The 17,632-nt window shown below is 45.7% G+C and overlaps 1 protein-coding gene across 1 annotated transcript; it reads left to right on the forward strand.

Moving 5' to 3' along the window:
• The first annotated feature begins 1 nt into the window (after position 1).
• On the forward strand, positions 2 to 16,721 carry ZSWIM3 (zinc finger SWIM-type containing 3). Its single transcript, XM_036321225.1, has 2 exons — positions 2 to 553; positions 14,657 to 16,721. The coding sequence occupies exons 1-2, from the start codon at positions 399 to 401 to the stop codon at positions 16,587 to 16,589; spliced, it is 2,088 nt and encodes a 695-aa protein (XP_036177118.1). The 5' UTR covers positions 2 to 398; the 3' UTR covers positions 16,590 to 16,721.
• Positions 16,722 to 17,632: the final 911 nt, after the last annotated feature.

Here is a 17,632-nt window from a genome sequence, read left to right on the forward strand (position 1 = left end):
CTCGCTCCAGTAACCGGAAGTCTGCAAGCCCTGAGAATAAGGGATGCAAATTATGATTGGACAATGCTCCTGTCAGTCTGCGGGTGCGTGGCTATCTTTCTCTAGCTATTGGAGAAAATGAGTGCCAGTCTGAGAATTCCGTGTGTGATTGGAGGGGCGGATCCAGGGCTTGATAAAGAGGGATTAGCGTCATTTCCCCTCAGTCAGATAGCAAGGGCGACCCCAGCCTCTTTTACCGCCTCAGACCTGGGGCTCCTGAGCTTCATAGCTGGCCACCAATTGGGGCCGAGCTCGAAGGCGTTCTGGTCCAACGGCAGCCTGTAGACCCTCATAGTGTGACCTCTGACCCCTGGTATTGATCTTAGGGCCATTCCCTGGCGTGGGCTGAGGCGGCAGCCATGGAGCTGGGCAGCTGCTTCAAGACCTACGAGGATTTCAGGAAGTGCTTCAGCCTCTACAAAAAGGAGAACAGTTGCTCCTTCATTCTCAGGGACCGCGTCTCCGTCCGCTGCCACAACCTCAACCACGGCACCTCCATCCGTGAGGACATCCTGTAAGGGCGGGGTGGGGGCGGCGCAGGAGGGTGGGGAGGAGGCCCACTGCCACCTGGAGGGCGACCTGGAGGAGGGCGTGCAACTGGGCCCTTGTTTCTCTGCGCATTCAACAAGCAGTCATTAAGCACCTGCTGGATGCCGGGTGAAAGGAGAGCAAAACCTCCACAGGCATTAGTTTTTGACCATCCCACTTCAGCGTCACTCACTCACCTACATTCACAGCTTTTATGGAATTCATAATCACTGCAATTTGTCCCATTTCCTGAGCACCTGCGGTATCCCAGACACAAAATATGGCCTTCACAAATGGATAAAAATGCCTTGGCGATCATTTCCTTCACCAGTCTCCTCTTTACAAAGCAGTAATGTGGTCGTTTGTCGGTTAGTTCTGCTCGTTCGTTGGTTCATTCATTCATTCGGTTTTGAAGTAGTTCTGGAGCTCCTGAGATGAACAGCCGTTTCGCAAACACTTTCAGTGTCGCATGGCAAGCAGCGTTCTCTGGTCTGTACATTCTTTCCCCCATGTACAGAGAATTATAGATAAATGTTATCTCGCATTTAGTAGATGAGAAAACAGGCTTAGAAGGTTGAAAACTCAAATCCATTCAGGGCTCAGGTGAAACAAATCAGTGGAAGAAAGTTTACTTCTAATTTTACTATAAGAAAAAAGGATGATGAAATTAACAGCCAACACCAGGTCTTTGTGCTAGGGACAACAGAAGTGTGAATGCGCTAACGTGGAGAGCAGGGCCTATCTAATCAACTCCAGCTGATGGCTGCCGTGTGAAAATAAAGATCCATTATTGCCAGAATTTGGGGCAAGACAAGTCAAATCCAGGCTTTAGGTGAATTTTTCCACTTTTTGCAAATTGAACATCAGAGTACATCTGAAGCCTCTGTGTTGAGATAGATGTTTGGCCAAAGTTCCCGTCTAGGGAGGCATGTTGTGCCGTTTCCCCTGCTCTGAAGCCCAGTGCTGTGCTGGGTACAGAAAACGAAGATGAATAAGGAGCCAGCCTACCCTCAAAGAGCGTGAGGCGGGATAGCCCTGGCCTGTGTGGCTCCATTAGTTGAGCGTTGTCCTGTGCACTGAAAGGCTTGTCTGTTGGATTCCTGGACGGTCACATTTCCAGGTTGCAAGTTCGGTGCGTACAGGAGGCAGGGAGGCAGCCAATGGATGTTTCTTGTTCATGTTTCTCTCCCCTTCTCCCTTCCTCTCTAAATCACTAAAAACATATTTGAGGGGGAGCTTAAGATGGGATAGAGTTGGACTCTAGTAAACTGACTAGTATGTGATTAATGTTTAAAAGAGATGTACATGCCGAAACCGGTTTGGCTCAGTGGATAGAGCGTCGGCCTGTGGGCTAAAGGGTCCCAGGTTCGATTCCGGTCCAGGGCATGTACCTTGGTTGCAGGCACATCCCCAGTGGGAGATGTGCAGGAGGCAGCTGATCAGTGTTTCTCTCTCATCGATGTTTCTGACTATCTCTCTCCCTTCCTCTCTGTAAAAAATCAATAAAATATATTTTTAATTAAAAAAATAAAATAAAATAAAAATAAAAGAGATGTACAGTCCAGCTGGCATGGCTCAGTGGTTGAGCATCGGCCTATGAACCAGGAGTTCACGGTTCGATTCCCAGTCAGGGCATGTGCCTAAGTTGCCGGCTCGATCCCCAGTGTGGGGCATGCAGGAGGCAGCTGATCAATGATTCTCATTATTGATGTTTCTATTTCTCCCTTCCTTTCTGAAATCAATACATATATATATATATATATATATATATATATATATATATATATAGACACACACACACACACACATATATATTTAAAAAAGACTTGGAAGAGGAAAATAATAAGAGAACCTATAACAAAAATCACCCCCACCTTCAAAATCACGTGGTGTGAACCAGGGAAGTCTGAATTTGGTATGGTTACAGCCAAGAAAAATGGGAATTGGCAGAAAAGAGGGGGCATGTTGGAGCAGGGAGTAGGGTAGGATTTCAAGAAACTAGTATCTATAAGAAAGCACCTAGGACCTAGGTGTTAGGACTGAAGATCAGGTCCAGCCTGTTTATTGCCAGAGCTCTTAACTGCCCTACTTAACCAATGGGTTGTAACAGGTTTTTAATCCCACTTGTTTATTATTTCATTCAACAAACTTCTAGTAAGAGGTAAAATGTTTGCCCGCAGGTGTTGAGCTGGGATACAAAGATGGGTAAATGGTGGTCTCTACCTGCTGAGTGGAATGAGCTAGTTTACGAGGAAGTGAATTAGTGAGCAGCCCTGGCCTCCAGCAGAGACAGGTCGGCTGTTTGTTGGGATGTTGTAAAGAATAGTCTTGTACGCTGTGTTGGGCTTTTTGAATGGTATATGGACGTGTGGAATGAACACTTCTCATGTGGAACTGCCAGGAGGGTGGAGGAAATGTTTTTGGGAGATAATTTAGCAGAGTGCAACGTTTCTCGCAACCAAATACGCATATTACTAGTGGACAGGTGAGATTTTTTTTTTAAATATATTTTATTGATTTTCTACAGAGAGGAAGGGAGAGAGAGAGCTAGAAACATCGATGAGAGAAACATCGATCAACTGCCTCCTGCACATCTCCCACCGGGGATGTGCCCGCAACCCAGGTACATGCCCCTGACCGGAATCGAACCCGGGAACCTCCAGTCCGCAGGACGACGCTCTATCCACTGAGCCAAACCGGTTTTGGCTATAGTAACTATAATGTTAGTACCCAAACATAAAGATCCTATTAAATAAAGTGAGCTGATTTAAAGAAAACCATTTGAAAATAATAATGCAAATGTTATATGGGTGGCCATGGCAGATGTAAAAAGTGGTATGTGATTCCTGGAAGTTTAGGAAAAGCTGGCAAAATGATTAAAAGTGAGAGCTCTGCCCTGACTGGTTTGGCTCAGTGGATAGAGTGTCGGCCTGTGGACTGAAGGGTCCCAGGTTCGATTCCAGTCAAGGGCATGTCCCTTGGTTGCGGGCATATCCCCAGTAAGAGGTGTGCAGAGGGCAGCTGAATCGATGTTTCTAACTCTATCCCTCTCCTTCTCCCTTCCTCTCTGTAAAAAATCAATAAAATATATATTTTTTTTAAAAAGTGAGCGCTCTGGAGTCCGAAAGACAGACTTTTTTTAACCTTTGCCGCTTGGTGTATTCCTCTGTAAAATGAGGAGTGTATAGTGAAAATTAAGTAAGAAAATACATGTAGCCCAGCCGGTGTGGCTCAGTGGTTGAGTGTCGACCCACGAACCAATAGGTCACGGGCAGCCATGTGCAGATCCAGTCAGGACACATGCCTAGGTTGAGGGCTCCATCCCCAGTAGGGGACATGCAGGAGGCATCCGATCAATGTTTCTCTTTGATGTTTCTACCTCTCTATCCCTCTCTCTCTAAAAATAAATAAAAACATTAAAAAGAAGAAGAAAAGCTCTAGCTGGTTTGGCTCAATGAAGAGTGTCGACCTGCGGACTGAAGGGTCCCAGGTTCGATTCCGGTCAGGGCTTGATCCCCTTTAGGAGGCAGCTGATCGAGCAATGATTCTCTCATCATTGATGTTTCTCTCCCTCTCCCTTCCTCTCTGCAATAATATATATATATATATATATATATATATATATATATATATATATATATATATATATATATGGGAAAATACATGTAGTGGCTGAAACAGAGGCTAAGTAAACATTTGCCGAAGACGTAACTGTAGGACGTGATGGAAAGTGGCAGATATTTAAGAGAGCCAAAGAAATGTACTGTGGGCGTTACCACTAAATGACCGAAAGTCCCAGGGACTGGGTAGATTCTATAGTTTTATACGCAGTTTCCCATCCCATCCCATATTTTTATACATGGCTGTTGTAGGGCTTTTTGTGTCTTTTTGGGGATTGATATTCTTCAAACAATCCATGAAATATTCTGATATCTGTCTTCATTGCCCTTCAGTTTTTAAGGAAAGTTGGCTGCTTCCTTTATTGTTCGGGGGGCGGGGGGGGGGGGGGGGGGGGGGGCTCAGGCGCTCTTGGTGGGGCAGCCCACTTCCTCTTCACCATCAGGGGGTTCTGGCTGCACAGGATGGCGCTGGCCCTGCGGCTGCGCTGAGCCGAGCCGGCTGCCAGGCCGGATCCATGTTCTTATGGATCCCGTGCTGAATGCTGTTCTGGCGGCCCCGCATTCCTGGCAGCGGTGGTCCGCACGTTCGCAGAAAGCCCGATCTCTGCTTCATGATGACCCGCTGTCTTAAGCGAGTCAGGCCGGTAGAGCGCAGGGAGTCAGTTGAGGGCCTTCAGATTATTGGGTTCAGTTTTGTACGTCTTCCTCTGGATCAGGAAGCTGGAGCGGTTCCGAATGACCATCCATTGCAGATGTGGAGGCAGCTCCTCTCGCTGCGGCGGAGGCGGGAGACCGAAATAGCAATAGCTACCTTTTTAAACTTCTTTTGGGATTCATTCCAAACATTCTGCGAAGAACTTTACAGGCATTGTTTTATTTAATCCTTACCCCATCCTTTGAACTGTGAGCCCTGTTGGCTGAGTTTTCATTTTCCATGTGTCCATAGTCACAAGGCTGCGTAGGAAAGCAAAAATCATAACACAAAAATCTTGCTAATACGCTGGCCACTTAAAAAATGAGTCAGTACTGATTCATTCCTTCCTGCTTATCCTCACCAGTCCCATCAACATCTTTGGTAGTCAATTTCTGGCTAATGAATAAATGTGGTAAGCATCAGGGTAATACAATGCAAATAAAAATGATTGCCAACTTGAAATTACACATCACCCAAGAGCTGTAGGACTTGGTGAATCCTTAGATCACCCTCAGCCTTATATCAGTTAACAAATGGAGAAGGGGAATCAAGCAAAGATGATGATATTATAGGAACTTGAAAAGCAAGGAATTTACATAGCAAAAAATTAAGTTAGGTTTTTGGGAAACATGATAAAGCCCAGGAATATTTTGGTAAAACCAACCTTTACATATTGCAAATGTGAGACAGAAGGGGGAAATATACCATGAAAAAAAACAACAGTTGATACTTAGCTTTTCAAAATATATTTTTATTGATTTGAGAGAGAGAGAGGAAAGGAAAAGGAGAGAGAGAGAGAAACATCAATCATTTGCCTCACGCCCCTGACTGGGGATCAAACCTGGCTGAGCATGTGCCCCAGCCAGGAATCAAATCAGCAACCCTTCAACCCTCTAGTGCAAGGGACTACACTCAACCAACACAGCCATACCTGCCAGGGTAACAGTTGACACTTCATTATTATTATTTTTAAATATATTTTTATTGATTTCAGAGAGGGAGGGAGAGGGAGAGAGAGAAACATCAGTGATGAGAGAGAATCATTAATCAGCTGCTTCCTGCCCACCGCACACTGGGGAGTGAGCCCGCAACCCTGGCTTATGCCCTGACTGGCTTTTGTTGCTGTTTATTATTATTATGTGTAATGATTTCAGAGAGGGAGAGAGAGATAGAAAACAGAACATGACCTCCTGGCTCATAGGTCAGCGCTCAGCCACTGAGCCAGACCAGCCAAGCATCAGTTTAAACTTTCAGTTATTCTAAGAATTGCCATATAGCTGCCATTATCACTTATATCTTGTTAAATATATTAATTTTATAATTTTAGTCTCATTTTTAAAAATTTTGTTTTATTGCTTAAAGTATTACAAACAGTATTACATATGTCTCCTTTTTTCCCCTCTTGACCTTCCCCCATCCTCCCGTACCCCCCAGTGTCTTATGTCCATTGGTTATGCTTATATGCATTTAGTCTCATTTTTTTAAATATATTTTATTGATTTTTTTACAGAGAGGAATAGAGAGTTAGAAACATCCATGAGAGAGAAACATGGACCAGCTGCCTCCCGCACACCCCCCACTGGGGACATGCCTGCAACCAAGGCACATGCTCCCAACCGGAATCGAACCCGGGACCCCTCAGTCCTCAGGCCAACGCTCTATCCACTGAGCCAAACCGGCCAGGGTAGTCTCATTTTTTAAGATAAAATTCCATTCAAATATTTTTTCCTACTACTTACTATGAAATGTTGTTTCTGAAGATGTTTTTGGCTTCAATTAACTGAAAACCATCTCAAAATGCCTGACTTCTTGGAAGCCCAGAGGTGGCCCTTTGAAGGGGGTTGTTTTCGTGGCCCAGGCTTTTTGCTTCATTCCACTCCGCCATCCGCAGGTCTCAGCTTTGCCTCAGAATGGCTTCCCATGTGGCACAAGTGCAGGAGTCACATCCAGAAGAAAAAGCCTTCCTTGGTGTCCTGCAGATTTCCTACCATGTTTCTTTGTCCAGAATTGGGCCAGTCTCCATTCCCATTTCTAATAAGATTACTTTAATCAGTTTAGACTAAGCCTGAAGCAGTTAGCTCTGTGGCAGTGGTTCTCAACCTTCTGGCCCTTTAAATACAGTTCCTCATGTTGTGACCCAACCATAAAATTATTTTCATTGCTACTTCATAACTGTAATGTTGCTACCGTTATGAATCGTAATGTAAATATCTGATATGCAGAATGGTCTTAGGCGACCCCTGTGAAAGGGTCCTTCGACCGCCAAAGGGGTTGCGACCCACAGGTTGAGAACCGCTGCTCTATGGGAGAAGAGGACAAAGGGATGTTGGATGGCAACCAGCAGATCCTGTCTAAGCCTTTTAAATGCATTCACTTTTACTGGTACTGATTATTCTTGGACTAGGTACTGATTATTTATAAACCAGTACTCTTATTAGTTTCACATTTGTAGATTAGGATTTGGAGGCTTAGAGGAAGTGAAGTGACTTATCTAAGTTCACACAATTAAGTGGTAAAGCTGGAATTTAAATTAGATCTTCTGACTGAGTCTTGTTCCTAACTCAAGATATATAATTATATAGGAACAAGATGTGTAATTGTTCCCATACAATTATAAAAAATTGTATTCATTGCTCCAGTGCAGTTTACACACAACAAGGATACAAATCTTATATGAAATGAATCAGAAGTTTTAGTTAATCTGTGCTAGTTCCCATAGTCAAGGTGAGCACTATTCAGTAATAGTCAAATCTTGGTTTTGGAACATCTCCCATCTCAAACAATTTGGTTCTTGACCAAGTTAACAGAAAAAATGTTTTGATTGTCAAACAAAACTTCAGTTCTCGACCAACAACCCTTTCATGCTGATACCTGTATGATCAGTCACGTGTGTCTCTCAGGTGACAAATAAAGGAGAAAATTTGAGAGTATGAGTAAGTTTACTATTAAACCTCGCATTGCTAACATCTCAAGAAATTGTGCTGTGAATATTTTCATGGGTTTTTTTTTTGCTTTTGTTGCTGTTTATTATTGTGGGTTTTTTTTTAAAGAAGAGTGTATTATTTTTAAATATATATTTTGTTGATTTTTTACAGAGAGGAAGGGAGAGGGATAGAGAGTTAGGAACATCGACGAGAAAGAGAAACATCGATCAGCTGCCTCCTGCACACCCCCCACCTGAACAATGCGTCCTAGGGATGAGACCGCAACCCAGGTACATGCCCTTGACCGAAATCGAACCCAGGACCCTTCAGTCCGCAGGTCGACGCTCTATCCACCGAGCCAAACCGGTTAGGGCTATTATTATTGTTACTTTTAATGATTTCAGAGAGGAAGGGAGAGAGAGAAATATCAGTGACGAGAGAATCATCCGTCAGCTGCCTACTGCACACCCACTGCTAGGGATCAAGCCCACAATACAAGCATGTGCCCTGATGGGGAATCGAACTGTTTATTATTATTAAACTAGAGGCATGGGTGGGGTCGGCCAACTCGGCCCAACTCGGGCCTGATCAGGGCCGGCCAGCTGAGGGGAGAGGCCCTGGGCGATTTGCCGGCAGGCCCTGCCCCTGATTGGGGGCGGGGGCAATTAGGGGTGGGGCCAGCTGTGGGGGAGGGACTGTGGGCGGTGGGCAGGCCAGCCCCGCCCCCAGATGGCATAGGGGGGGCCGATTGGGGGTCAGAGGCCAGGGGATGGGTTGTGGGAGGTTAGCCGGCCAGCCCCACCCAGCTGGCCCTGCCCCTGATAAGGGTGGGGGGGCTGATCAGGGGGTGGGGCTGGCTGGTGGGAGGAGCCGCAGGAGGTTGGCCGGCTGGCCCCACCCCCTGATCTGGCTGGTTCGCCAGCAACAGTGGGCAACATAGCGCCCGGTGGTTACAGTCGTTATAGCGACTGGTCGCTGTCTTTTTATATATGTAGATAGGTACAGTAAGTCACCATGGGTCCTAAAAGGTTAGTGATAACTGCAAAGTGAAAAGGAAAGTTGTGAGAACAACAATAGAGTTTAGACATGTACTGTATATAAGAAAGGTTAAAACAGGGAATCATTTAGGAGTCTGGAATCAATTAATTCAATTTATATCATTTCTAATGGGAAAGAAACGATTCAGTTTTCGAACAGATCCCTTCTCCAACAGCCTTCTGGAACAAATTCAGTTTGAGAACTGAGGTTCCATTGTCTAAGTATATTGTTTGTACCTCTGTTTAATCATTCACCACTTAATATCGACTTTATTGGCCATCTAATAATTTTTCTGTTCACTAGACTGAGAGTAGAGAATATCTAATTAGTGTATGTAGCCTTCTGAGCAATTAGCAGTGTTTGGTACATAGTAGGACTTAGTAAATGTTTGAAATTAAACCAAGGATTTGTTCAAAGTTATAGTTAATAAGACTAGAAGCCAGGTCATCTGACCAAACTCTCCCAGTGAACTTCCTAGTATTCTACTCATGTTGTAGGAAGAATTTCTGTATCGTACACATTCATTAGGGTCAGTCAGTATGTGTGTTTACAGTCCCTAGCCTGTGCCTGGTGCAGTGCCAGGCACTGGGAGTACACTAGGGTCACGGGTAAGTAGGGGAATACAAATACCTACAACATAGATTAGAAAGAATCAGCAAAATTGGATGACTCCCTTCAGATCCTGGTTGAGCACTCTTAGAAATAAGCACTAAGGGAGATTTTTTAAAGTACAGTCAGCCCTCCATATCTGTGGGTTCTGCATCCATGTATTCAACCAACCACAGATCGAGAATATTTGGGGGGGAAAAAAGGTATGTTGTTGCTGGCATGTACTGTGTAGTCAGACCTTTGATGGTTGATGATTGTGTCTGTACTGAACATGTATAGACTTTTTCTTCTTGTCATTCCCTAAACAATACAGTACACTGACTATTTGCATAGCATTTACATTGTATTAGGTATCATAAGTAATCTAGAGATGATATAAAGTAAGTGGGAGGATGTGCATAGGTTATATGCAAACACCATGCCATTTTATATAAGGGACTTGAGCATATGTGGATTTTTTTTTTTCTGGTTAATACTCACCCGAGGATGTTTTTTCCATTGATTTTTAGAGAAAGTGGAAAGGAGGAAGGGAGGGAGTGGGGGAGAGAGAGAGAGAGAATCGTGGATGTGAGAAAGACACATCGTTTGTTTGCCTCCTTCACATGTGCTGACCGGGGCGGAGATCAAACCTGCAACCTGGTACATGCCCTTGACTGGGAATCAAATCCATGACCTTCGGTGCATGGGCCAACACTCTAACAACTAACCAACTCTGGCCAGGGCAAGCATATGCAGATTTTTATATTCTTGGGGTTCCTGGAACCAATCCCTAGCAGATACCAACAAATGACTATATAAAACCCTATTCTTGCCTTGAAGGGAATCTTTGCTTTAACTTGAGAGACAGAAATAAGTTCAAATTAAAATAACTAAAACAATCAAAGAATTCTTACAAAAGAATGTGTACTTCCAAGTATGAAAGTTATATCTCAATAAAAAAAAAAAAGCTTAAGGGAAGCAGGAAGAAAATAACAGGCTTCAACCTAGTACCCACTGAGTTTGAAAAGCATGATACCAACGAGGACGGTAAGGTTAGAGATCTTTTTTTTTTTTTTTTTTTTTTTAAATATATTTTATTGATTTTTTACAGAGAGGAAGGGAGAGAGATAGAGAGCCAGAAACATTGATGAGAGAGAAACATAGATCAGCTGCCTCCTACACATCTCCCACAGGGGATGTGCCCGCAACCCAGGTACATGCCCTTGACCGGAATCGAACCCGGGACCCTTCAGTCCGCAGGCCGACGCTCTATCCACTGAGCCAAACCGGTTTTGGCAAGGTTAGAGATCTTTAAGGGAGTTATTGAACCTGAACAACCAATGTGTTGAGGAAGGTAAAAGGAGAATTCAGAGAAAGGAGAAATATTTAGAAACAGGCAGCATAATAGTTAACTACGCAGACTGTATCCAAGCTGGCTTAGTTCAAATCCCATATCTTTCCATTTTAACTGGAAGGTTAAATTCCAGATTTTCATCCTTGAGAAGAACCTCTTTAAGCCTGGTTCCCCAACTGTAAAATTTGGATAATAGGACCCTTTTCATTGTATAAAATTATGTATTTTAGAGAGTAACATGTAGCCTGGCATATAATAATCTGTCATATGTATAGTGGTAGGATAGACTTTAAAAGTCTGGTTAACATATTGGTATAGATACATGGAGAATGAGGAATTAAAAAGAATGCCAGCCCTGGCCAGGTAGCTCAGTTGGTTAGAGCACCGTCCCAACACGCTAAGGTTACAGGTTCGATCCCCAGTCAGGGCACATACAAGAACCAACCAATGAATACATAAACAAGTGGAACAACAAATCGATGTTTCTCTCTGTAACATTTAAAAAAGGGGGGGGGGGGGCGGGGAGAAAAAGAGTGCCAAGCTTTCTACACTGGGAATTGGTGTCATTAATGGAACCAGGAAAGGTAGAAAGAGCTTTATGGTTGGCACTCATCATTATCTTTCTTTGGACTAGTTGAACAAATGTGCTAAGAGCACATCAAGTCCATATAATTTGATGAGCTAGAGCTGTGCTAGGCTGTTGAGCCATCAAAAGGGAAGGGCCCGATCTAAAGGCTCAGGGAAGACTCCCTAGAGAAGGTGATGTTTGCAGATAGTCCTGAAGAATGAGTAAGCTTTGGGATGAAGACTGGTGGGAAGGGCATTCCAGACTGAAACAAGCATGAGCAAACAGCATAGTGAACACGGGAAGCTGTAGACAGCTTGACTACACACACAAAAACAAGATGGTGAGGGGGTGGTAAACGCAGCTGGAGACATAGGCAGCGGCCACACCACAGTCATCCTTCACGGTTGTGCCATACTACAGGGCTGCTCCAGCCCTTTCATGGCCCCAAGGTGGGGATGGTGTTGCTGCCTCAGCACTGTGCGTACACGTGCATTTGCGGCCCTGGGCCCCTCCTCCCTGTTACTGTGGTCCTGGCATATCCTGTTTTCCTAAGCTTGCCCCACAGGGTGAGCAAGCAGCACCAGCTGGCATAGGGTGTTTGGAAAGGGATTGATGAAATGCCCAGGTTGTGTCAGGTCATGCCAGAGGCTGAGATTTTCCCCCTCCTCTAGTCTTTGGGCCAAGACACTTCCTGAGGAGGCAGGGGTGTGACCCATTCCACCCACGAGTGGTCCATGAGTCATTTATCCAGCAGATCTTTGATGAAGGAATAGCGAGCATTATGTTAGGTGCTTGGAAAACACTGAGGAATAACTAGACAGCCCCATCCAATTGGAATGTACTGCATAAACACCCAAGTGAATGTCACAAGGCATAAGAGCTGTGATATCAGTAGCTGACTTTTATTAAAATAAATAAAAGAGCCCCAGCTGGTTGCTCAGTGGTTAAAGTGTGGAGACCGCAACTCAGGAGTATGCATTTTCAAGATGGTGAATAGGTAGCAGGGGCCAAGGAAATCCAGCACTAATGTTATTATGATTTTATTTCTATATCTTAATCCGTTGTTGTTTCCAACTGGAGGTTTAAAAACTTTCTGTCAACACTAGAGAAGTGTGGCCTATTTAATTCTCATAACAACCCTAATAAGATCGTTTCATTTTTGCCCTAACCGGTTTGGCTCAGTGGATAGAGCGTTGGCCTGCGGACTCAAGGGTCCCAGGTTCGATTCCGGTCAAGGGCATGTACCTTGGTTGCAGGCACATCCCCAGTGGGGAGTGTGCAGGAGGCAGCTGATCGGTGTTTCTCTCATCAATGTTTCTAACTCTCTATCCCTCTCCCTTCCTCTCTGTAAAACATCAATAAAATATATTTAAAAAAAGAAAAAAAGATCGTTTCATTTTATGATGAGGAAACCACACACAGGTGAAGTGAATCGCCCAAGGTCAAATAGCTCCTGAGTGGTGGAGCTGGAATTCAAATCCAGTAGTCAGCCTCCAGTGTCTCCACTGCTTAACCACTAGGTATACTGCTATCCAGAGAAGCTGCTAAGCCTTTTATTTTAAATAAATGCTATAAATACAGAGAAAGGAGCAATTACCATGGTTTGAGGGCATCCACAAAGGCTCCTTGGAGAAGGTGGGACTTGATTTGGGCCTTGAAGCATGGGTTGAAAGGTGATAGGAAGAAAGAGCAGATAATCAATTTAGTTACCCTTCTTTGAATCATCACTTTCCTCCTCGAATGGGAAAACCAGCAGGAACCCTTAAGATGATCTAGCCCAGGGGTTCTCAAAATCTCTTAGGATGTGGACATTTTCCTTTAAATGAAAGGTGAACAGACATCTCTGTCTTAGAGAAGAGGCCCAGACTTAACCTTACTCCTGACTCCCAAGGGCCACTTTTTTATTTTTTATTTTTACTTATTAATCCTCACCTGAGGCTATGCTTTTTAATTAATTAATTTTTATTTTTAAAAATATTTTTATTTATTTTATTTATTTTTAAATATGTTTTTATTGATTTTAGAGAGAGAAACATCAGTCAGCTGCCTCCTGCACTCCCCCTACTGAGGATCGATCCTGCACCTGGGCATGTGCCCTGACCTGGAATCTAACCAGCGACCTCTTGGTGTAAGGGACATCACTCAAGCAACTGATCCACATGGGCCTGGGCTTCCATTGATTTTAGAGAGAGGGTTAGGGTGGAGGGGAGAGAAACATCAAGTGCTTGCCTTCCTGTGTGAGTCTTGACCAGGGATAGAACCCAAAACCTAGTTATGTGCCCTGACCAGAAATTGGACCCCCAACCTTTGGTGTACTGGATGATGCTCAAATCAACTGAACCACCAGCCAGGACAGGGTCATTTTTATCTTTGCTGTTTGGAGTAGGCAGTGGCTCCCAAAAGGTAGGAACGAAGGGGAAAATTTTTTTTTTAAGTTTAGATCTTTACACAGTACTAGAGGCCCAGTGCATGAATTCATGCATGGGTGGGGTCAGGCTGACTCCCTCCCATGGGGGCCCATTGGGCAGGGCTGGGGTGGAGGGGCTGCTGGTGGTTGGCCAGCTGGCCCCACCCCCAATCTGATGGGGGGGCAATTGGGAGCCGGGCAGGCTGGGGGGAGGGGCTGCTCCCCTATTGGGCCAGTTGGCCAGCCGCAGTGCACATCATAGGGACCAGTTGTTCCAGTCATTCTGGAGTTCAGGTCGCTTGGCTTTTATATGTATAGATTATTGATTGATTGATTGATTTCAGCGAAAGAAAGGGAGGAGAGAGAGAAACATCAATGATGAGAGGGAATCATTGATGGGCTACCTCCTGCAAGACCCCTACTGTGGATTGAGCCTGCAACCTGGGCATGTGCCCTGACCAGGAATCGAACCCTGACCTCCCAGTTCATATGTTGATGCTCAACCACTGAGCAACACTGGCCGGGCAGAAGGGAACATTTTAAACAGTAACCAGCTAGGTACCCTGCTATTGCCTCTTATCTGTTTTCCTTTGTATCTTGCTCAGATTGAATTGTCGGCAGCTACAGATGGGCAACAGAGTAAATGAAAGGAGTTGGGGCTTAGAACTGCAGTAGATAAAAATGAAGGGAGTTTTAGCTAGATAGGGTCTTGAAGAAAGAGCTGCATACTCTGGGATTGGAGAGTAAACATAAATCTTCCTTCCCTACATCCCACACTGCACTGTGGTCTCCAGAAAATATATCAGCCACTGTAAGTCCAAGACCAAGAGGGCCTTGTCTTGTAAAAGAAAGAGGGTGGTCAGCACCTTTCTCATTGTCCCTTCTACTTTCCCCAGATATGTGCAGGTGAAATTTGTCTGTAGTCGGATCCAGTCAAACAGGAAGAGAACACCAGAGGCGGACATGTGCCCCGCATACTTGCTCCTGCAGTATAGTGAGAAACTGGATAGATTATTTATCAGTGAACTCAACACCCAGCATATACATGTTGACTCCAAAACTGCGGATCCTGAAGGAGACACTGCCGAATCTCAGAAGACAACGTATCTGCAGAAATCTGAGCCTGAGCAGCCCACATTTAAAAAAGACTTTACCAGGGCTGAGAAGCCCCCGGCTGAACCTTCATTTTGCTTAGGTGAGGTCCAAGCAGCCTCAAAGCCAGGGCGGGAGGGGATCACTCCTTCTGACCTGGCCAAGGTAGCGAAAGTGATGAAGAACTTTCTTAAGGTGGATGAGGGTTCCATGGCCTCCCTCAGTGTAGGCAACAGCCAGGACCTGGACCGGCTCAGCTTTCAGAGCAGCAAGATGAGCAACCTGTTCATCCGCTTCCCAGAGAATCTCTTGCTGCACCGGGTGGAGAATGCCCAGGGCCACATCCTCTACGCGTTCCTGGTGGAGAACAAGGAGCGAGAGAGTCGAGTGGTACACTTTGCTGTGCTCAGGGCCGAGACAGCCGCGTCTGTGGCCAAGATGCTGGGTATCTTCACAGAGTTCAACTCAGATTGGCCCAAGACCAAGGTCATCTTTGTGGACCCATCCTTCCCTCACCGAGCCATCCTGCAGGAAATCTTCCCTGCTGCCCGCATTCTCCTTTCCATCTACCACACAACCCGACTCCTAGAGAAGAAGTTGCATCGTAGTTCGGCAAATCCATCCTTTAAAAGTCTCATGAAGGAAGCCCTACGGGAGGCTGTGTTTGTCACCTCTGATGCCAGCCTGCAGAATCTCTGTCAGATGTCCCAAGCCCTACTGGATGAGGAGCTCTTCAGCTTCCTGCAGACCCACTGGTTCTCCTGTGAACTGCTGTGGTACATGCACGTCAGGAAGGGCCTGCATGCGTGCAACACCTACATGGACAGCCTAGACATCGTCGCCAGCAAGGTGTCCAGTCTCTTTAGGAAACAGCAGTCCCTGCTGGACTGCATCCTCCGCTTTGTGGATTACATCGACTTCTTTAATACCAAAGGTGTGAAAAACTTGCCCACAGCTCCTCCCAAGTCAAAGAAAGCCCGGCCAGCAAGCATGTTACCAAAGTCCAAGAAGCCTTTTGAAATCTGTGGAGGGAGCCTCAGCAGGCGCCCCCTGAAAGAGACAAAGCCACCCCTACAGCAGGTGCAGGTGGAGCAGCAGCCACAGGTGCAGCCCTTCCAGGGTGGCATGCTAGACACCTTGCACCAGAGTGGCTTCGAACTGGCCTATAAGCTGTGCTACAATGAATGGGAGGTGGCACAGAACTCGACCCACCTGATGGATATGGCTGGCTCCTCAGTGGACATTAAGCTGCTGGAGGACTCTCACCAGGTTAGCAAAGATGGCTGTAGCTGCAGCTGTTCCTTTCAACAACGGTACCACCTGCCATGCCGACACATTTTGGCCCTGCTACACAACAGCCAGAAGCCAGTGGGTGAAACCATGGTTTGCCGCCGGTGGCAAAAGAGGTACCAGCACCTCCTTGGGCCTAGTGGGGAGCTCCGGGACCCTGTTGTGGTCCCCAGCACAGGCCAGCCTGGGAAGCCAGGAAGGAAGGACATGATCCAGGACCTAAGCAGGGAACTAGCAAACCTGCTAATGCAGAGTGAGGGGCCAGAGCTGGAGGAGCGCTTTTCCACCTTGCGCAAGATTGTGGACATCTGGGCTGATCCTTACCAGCCACCTGCGCCCACTCAGCAGCCAGGGGACTTCAAGGATGTGGGCCGCCTCCCTTTTCTCTGGGGAAAACAGGAGGAAGGGGAGGGATTCCCTCTTGCTGGAGCCACGATTCATGATTAAAGCACTTGCTGTGGCGCACTGAACCACAGACCCCTCTCCTTGGGAGTCTGAGAGCTCACAGTGGGCAGGTCATGCTAGGGGTCAGCATTTTAACCAATGCCTTCCTAGGGAGGGCTAGGAAGATTGTTACAGTAGAGAGAAGAGGATCCCACTGTGTGACAGTCCTTTGAATCCCCCCCTTTTTTGTCCTACCTTTGGCATGCTTTGGGAGCCCCATTCATTGTTTAAGGCCAAAGTTGTCTCCGTGTTGAAAGGTCATCCCTCTGTCTCCCCCAATCCCTGAGAACAGATCTTACTCACTTTACAGAGATGAACCTCATGACCCAGGATAGGGTGAGATGAAATAGACCGGGTAAAAGGGCTTGTTTTCAGGGACAAGGGAAGGAGGGTGATCCTTGATTATTGCTGCTCTTTACAAAGAATCTGTTATGTGTGTCTATTTTTACTCATATTAAAGGTTTTTGTTTTTTTAAATAAAATCAAGGGAAACGTGTGCTGCTTGAATAGGGACGGAATCAAGTGGGGGTTGTGAAGCAAAACAACTTGATGCCCCAAATTCAAAGACTTAATCCACCACTTCATCCCCTTCCTACCAACCAAACCCTTTTACATTGATTTCAGGCTGCTTCAAATTTCAACAGGGCCGAAACCGGTTTGGCTCAGTGGATAGAGTGTCAGCCTGCGGACTGAGAGGTCCCGGGTTCGATTCCGGTCAAGGGCATGTACCTGGGTTGTGGGCACATCCCCGGTGGGGGATGTTCAAGAGGCAGCTGATCGATGTTTCTCTCTCATCGATGTTTCTAACTCTATCTCTCTCCCTTCCTCTCTGTGAAAAATCAATAAAATATATTTAAAAAAAAAATTTCAACAGGATGAGGCCAAATTGGGAGGGAGGAAACCGGAATCTTTTTATGTATTTTGTTTTTTAATATATTTTTATTGATTCAGAGAGGGAGAGAGAGAGAGACGCATCAGTGATGAGAGAGAATTATTGATCAGCTGCCTCCTGTACACCCCACACTGGGGATAGAGCCTGCAACCTG

The sequence above is a fragment of the Myotis myotis genome, unplaced genomic scaffold (genome assembly GCF_014108235.1).
Source record: "Myotis myotis isolate mMyoMyo1 unplaced genomic scaffold, mMyoMyo1.p scaffold_m19_p_9, whole genome shotgun sequence".
In the NCBI taxonomy this organism is placed as follows: domain Eukaryota; kingdom Metazoa; phylum Chordata; class Mammalia; order Chiroptera; family Vespertilionidae; genus Myotis; species Myotis myotis.

Excerpts from the sequence above, each read along its gene's own strand:
- ZSWIM3 (XM_036321225.1), top strand. The coding sequence starts at position 399 with ATGGAGCTGGGCAGCTGCTTCAAGACCTACGAGGATTTCAGGAAGTGC. Across the intron at positions 554-14,656 it reads TCCATCCGTGAGGACATCCT|ATATGTGCAGGTGAAATTTG; the intron begins GTAAGGGCGGGG and ends TACTTTCCCCAG.